Source organism: Helobdella robusta (genome assembly GCF_000326865.2).
Source record: "Helobdella robusta unplaced genomic scaffold HELROscaffold_41, whole genome shotgun sequence".
Classification (NCBI taxonomy): domain Eukaryota; kingdom Metazoa; phylum Annelida; class Clitellata; order Rhynchobdellida; family Glossiphoniidae; genus Helobdella; species Helobdella robusta.
Genome location: NW_008704941.1, coordinates 1,424,929 through 1,430,809, shown reverse-complemented (window position 1 = coordinate 1,430,809; position 5,881 = coordinate 1,424,929). Strand labels below are relative to the sequence as shown.

The 5,881-nt window shown below is 38.5% G+C and overlaps 1 protein-coding gene across 1 annotated transcript in view; it reads right to left on the bottom strand.

Moving 5' to 3' along the window:
- HELRODRAFT_193051 (hypothetical protein) overlaps positions 1–5,881 on the bottom strand; it is a gene marked incomplete at its 5' end in the record, with an annotated part of 14,538 nt that overhangs the window by 5,406 nt on the left and 3,251 nt on the right. Inside the window, 8 exons of the mRNA XM_009025418.1 lie at positions 1,261–1,314; positions 2,505–2,615; positions 2,948–3,160; positions 3,921–4,022; positions 4,696–4,797; positions 5,055–5,139; positions 5,346–5,492; positions 5,576–5,721. Of these exons, the coding sequence (XP_009023666.1) occupies positions 1,261–1,314; positions 2,505–2,615; positions 2,948–3,160; positions 3,921–4,022; positions 4,696–4,797; positions 5,055–5,139; positions 5,346–5,492; positions 5,576–5,721 (960 nt within the window). The remainder of the gene's footprint in view (positions 1–1,260; positions 1,315–2,504; positions 2,616–2,947; positions 3,161–3,920; positions 4,023–4,695; positions 4,798–5,054; positions 5,140–5,345; positions 5,493–5,575; positions 5,722–5,881) is intronic.

Genomic DNA, 5,881 nt, shown 5'->3' with positions numbered 1-5,881 from the left:
CTGTTGTTGTTGTTGGTGGTGCTGGTTGTGTTGTTGCTGTTGTTGTTGTTGTTGGTTTTATGTCATTGGTAACACTTTTAGTTGTCAACAAAAACATATCAAAATAAAAAAAAACACAACAGACGCAATATCAATTTTCAAGATTATTCTAAAAAACAATGAAAAGAACACGAGAAAATGATTTGACGATAATGATAAAGAAGATGAAAGTGATGAAAAGAATAACAATGACGAAGACGAACCAAAAATAAGAAGAAAATGATTAAAAAACTAAAATAAAAATGAAATAAAAAATTGAAAAAAGAGAAGACAAACCGACCATCATCATCTTATGGAGGTCCGACATTTCAGGCATCTCATTCTTACACAGGATAATCACGGTTCCTGTTATTGAAAGAGTAGCAGCAGTTAGTAGTAGTAGTAGCAGTAGTAGTTGTAGTAAGTAGTAATAGTAGTAGTAGTAGTAATAAGTAGTAGTTGTAGTTGTAGCAGTAGTAGTAGACACAGTAAGTAGTAGTAGTAGTAGTAGTAGTAGTAGTAGTAGTAGTAGTAGTAGCAGTAGTAGTAGTAGTAGTAGTAATAGTAGTAGTAGTAGTAATAGTAGCAGTAGTAGTAGTAGTAGTAGTAGTAATAGTAGCAGTAGTAGTAGTAGTAGTAGTAGTAGTAGTAGTAGTAGTAGTAGTAGTAGTAGTAATAGTAGCAGTAGTAGTAGTAGTAGTGGTAGTAGTAGTTGTAGTAGTAGTAATAATAGTAGTAGTAGTAGTAATAGTAGTAGTAGTAATAGTAGCAGTAGTAGTAGTAGTAGTAGTAGTAGTAGTAGTAGTAGTAGTAGTAGTAGTAGTAATAGTAGCAGTAGTAGTAGTAGTAGTAGTAGTAGTAGTAGTAGTAGTAATAGTAGCAGTAGTAGTAGTAGTAGTAGTAGTAGTAGTAGTAATAGTAGCAGTAGTAGTAGTAGTAGTAGTAGTAGTAGTAGTAGTAGTAGTAGTGGAGCAGTATTAGCTGTGGAAGCAGCAGCAGTAGTAGTAGTAGTAGTAGCGCCAGTAGTAGTAGCGCCAGTAAATAGGTAACGGTAATAAACATTTTCCAACTATCACCATGAACACTCACTCTACGCGTTAGTATCAACCTATCATCAGAATCGTGGAATAAAATAAGATCTTGCAATATTTTATCACACACATTCATAATCATCAACATCATCATCATCATTATTACTGCCATCATCATTATCATCTTCATCATCATCATCAGAAACAACACCTGTCTTATCCAATCCTCTTCTTCCAGCTCTTCCAGCCATCTGAATGTATTCACCTGCAAGAAATCGGTCATTCATTCATTCATTCATTCATTTATTTATTCATCCATTTAATCAAACAATATAACAACCAGCCAATAAATCAATTAACAAACCATTAATTAATTCAATCATTTATTTATTCCATCAATCATTCATTAATTCAATCAATCATTCATAAGTTCAATCAATCATTCATTAATTCAATCAATCATTCATTTGATCGATCAATCAATCAATCATCCGACCGACCGACCAACCAACCAACCAACCAGGCAGTAGATTCCTCATTCTCTCTCCATCATGTTTCTGAATGGAATCGAATATGACAGTCTTGGCGGGCATGTTCACACCCATGGCAAAGGTCTCGGTTGCAAATAAGATCTGAAATTTAGAAAGAAAAATATAAAACAAAGGTACTTAATGACAAGTAAATCACAGGTGCGGACACTTCTTAGGGCGATGTAGGGTCCGATTTAGACTAGGTTTACAACGGGGGGGCCGAAATTTGAAATTTATCGGGCCGGCCAAAACCAGCTAAAACATAGGTAGGTGTGGCCTTCCCTAAATCCGCTACTGTTGTGATAATGACGTCACTTAAATAGAAAACAAATGATAGTTTGATACCATTTTTGCTGATAAATTAAATAACAAGAAGAATTTGTATCATTTCAAGAAGCATTTCTCGGTCCAGAAATTTGTTAGGCAAGAGTCAAGCGTTGGCGCGTTGTTTGCTCATAAGGTAATAACTGCCAACAGACGAATCAGGCAATTATCAGTGGGATGGGAATAGCAAAACCTCCAGCCATCTTCAACTAGTAATTCAATCACACATCACTCAATTGAAACGAAAATTTTTTTGAATTTAACCGAAAATTCTGGCGCAGTTAATCTCATGACATAATTCATTTCTAATTTTTTAAAAACTGATCGTGACATTGAAACTCCGTATGTTCATAATAGGAGAAAAGAATATTGGTGTGAAACCAGCACGTGATGTGAACTACCTTCTGAAACCTTATAAAATTTTATAATAAAACTTTCCAATTTGTTCTAAATTAAATAAAAAAGAACGAATGAAAAACAACAGAAGAATATAGAACAGAAGAAAACAGACGTTATATGTGGTATTGTTATTGAGCCAGGCAGAAACACATAAATACACACAAACACAAACAGACACACAAAGAGAAATACCGGTACGAACCTTAACAAGCCCCCTCTGAAAGAGCATCTCGACGATCTCCTTCAGTATGGGCAGGATGCCACTGTGGTGCACCCCAATGCCCCTGACCAGCAGATCCCTCAAACTTCGAACCTTTCATCGCCACCAGAAGACATCATCATTCAATTGACATTAAACAACGTCAGAGCATGTAAATTAGTTTTAATCACTTGAGCAGATGTTTGTAACGACAAATTTGAATTAAATTATAAAATGTTAAACAAAATATCAACAAGGAATAAGTTAATAACAACTAATTAAATAAATAAATTAAATAAATAAATAATTAACATCAATGAAATCGTATAAAAACGAATATAGACATCAAACAGAAACAGACACAGACACAAACAAACACAAACAACAAACACAAACAACAAACACAAACAAACACAAAAGCCACCAGACAGACATGCAGAGCAGACCTGTGGCAGTTCCCTATCTGGAGGTTTGAGCATTTGAAGACACTTGTTGAAGAAGACGACCACCTTGCTTCTTTCCGACGAGTCCAACAAGTCGAGAGAGGTCAACCTGTCGGCATTCTCGTTGATCCTCTTCTTCGAGAAGACGAACGAAACAGCGGGGAGTTTGCTCTGTCTCTCCAATTCGTGAATCAGTGACAACCAGATCTGCTGTTCCTGGGGTCCGTGATGTCACAACAAATCAATAAATCAATCAATCGATCCATCCATCGATCGATCGATCAATCAATCAATCAATCGGTCGGTCGGTCGGTCGGTCGGTCGGTCGGTCGGTCGGTCGGTCGGTCAGTCAGTCAGTCAGTCAGTCAGTCAATCAATCAATCAATCAATCAATCAGCTAACTTGTTTAGGATTGACGCTGTACTTGACACCCTTTCCTCCAAACTGCTGATCTGACTTCTTCGAACTTCTACTCCTCACTGCCTCAACCGCTTTCTTATAGCTTTGTAAGTTTGTATAAACAACATGTACATGCTATCAACCAATCAACGAGCCAGTAAATTTACCAACCAATCAACGAGCTAGTACATCTACCAACCAATCAACGAGCTAGTACATCTACCAACCAATCAACGAGCCAGTGCATCTACTAACCAATCAACGAACCAGTACATTTACCGGTAAGGTGATCAATCATCTGATGCGTGTAAACCATCTACTATGATATTCAAACAAGCTAACTAACCACACAAATATTAAATAAATCAACCAATCATTTGAACTAATAAGACGAAACTCCATCACCCAACTAACATTTAACCAAACCAGCCGTCTGACTAACCAACCAACTAACTAACCATCCAAGCAACCAGCCAGCCAACCAAATCAAGCAACCAGCCAGCCAACCAAACCAACCAACCAACCAACCAACCCATCAGTTACAAAGTTCCGGTCAGCATCGAGTATGAGGAAGAACTCCTTGGAAGTTTTCTGGTTGGTGCCTGTGTAGATAAAGTGCTCCAGGGGCACTGGCCGCTTTGTTGTGCTTATCACGCTCACCATCTTCTTCTTCGTCCTCCTGATCACCACGATGGTGATGATGATGGTGGTGGTGATAATGGTGGCATTGATGATGGTGGTGGTGATGAAGACGACGATGATAGCTATAAAAAACAACGTTAAAAACAATGGCTATAAAATGATGATGATGATAACATTATAATTAATAATGTAAGAATTGAAGTGAAGACAGTAAAGAGGCCAGTTGGTAACGTCACCCGACCAGAGCAATCGTCATTATAGCCATGAAAACCACAAATAATAGAGGTTACACAATTGAAATATCCTAAAGGGTAATGAGATACCTATCTAATTTACATAAGTACCATCATCCTTTATCATCACTATAAACCTCAGGCGGCATCACCATCAATGAGGTACTGAATTAGCAACTTAGTACAATACAATACAATACAATACCATACCATACATACAATACAATGCAATACATTACAATACCATACCATACAATACAATGCAATACAATACAATACAATACCATACCATACCATACCATACCATACCATACCATACAATACAATACCATACAATACAATACAATATAATGCAATATAATATAATACAGTACAATACAACACAAAACAGTACAATACAATACAATACATAATCATCATCGCCATCATCATCATCATCATTACCGTCATCACCATCATCATCATGACCAACCCCACCCATTCAGCAAACTCTTTAGTGTTGGGCACGGTGGCACTGAGCATGGCAATCTTTACGTGCTCAGGCAACAAGATCAACACCTCCTCCCATACCACACCTCTCTGTGGGTTTGTGTGTTTTAGTGTGTGCGTGTGTGTGTATGTGTATAAGTGAATGTGTGTGTGTTTGTGTATGCATGTATCTGTGTTTGTGTGTGTATGTGTTGTGTGTGTGCAAGTTAATGTGTGTGTGTTTGTATGCATGTGTCTGTGTTTGTGTGTGTATGCATGTGTGTGTGTTATGTGTGTGAATAGTGCTTATGGAAGCATGTATTGATATTATCACCACCATCACCACCCTCATGAACATGAAAACTAACATCAGCATCATTGATGTAGTGCACCTCATCGAAGATCACCCACTCCAGATCCCTGATGACGTCAGATCCGTTGTACAACATAGACCTGCATTATCGTTGTGTGATGGTGCGTGCGTGTGATTGTGTGTGTGTGCGTGTGTATGTGTACAAATATGTAACGAACATTTGAACAAATGTTTGCGTTATTTTGCTCTCCTCCCATATATTTATCAACCGACCATGAAATAGTAGGGCGCTTCCGGTCAAATCTTCAAAATGGCCAACAAAATAAAAAAAATGCAATGACCCTACCGCAAGATCTCAGTGGTCATAACAAGGACATTAGCTTCCGGTGCGATCTGCACATCTCCAGTGACCAATCCCACGTCGCCGAATTTATTTTTAAAATCTCGGAACTTCTGATTGGATAGAGCTTTGATGGGGGAGGTGTATATGACTCTGTGTGGTGGTCCGGTGAGGAAGCGTTCAATGGGATGCATGGGTTTACTCACTCACTCTCTCACTCACTCTCTCTCACTCACTTGGTCATGTGATTGAGGGAGAGGGCTATGGCGTACTCAGCAACGACGGTCTTGCCGGCGGAAGTGTGGGCTGCCACGAAAACATTCTGCTTCCTCTCCATCAACAGGATGGCTTGCTTCTGAAAGCTGTCCAACTCAAACTCGAACTAGTGACGATGATGATGAAGACGACGACGATGATGATGATGAAGATGATGTAGAGGATGAAGATGATGATGAAGACGACGAGGAGGAGGATGACGATGGCTTGCTTTTGAAAGCTGTCCAACTCAAACTCAAACTAGTGACCATGATGATGATGATGAT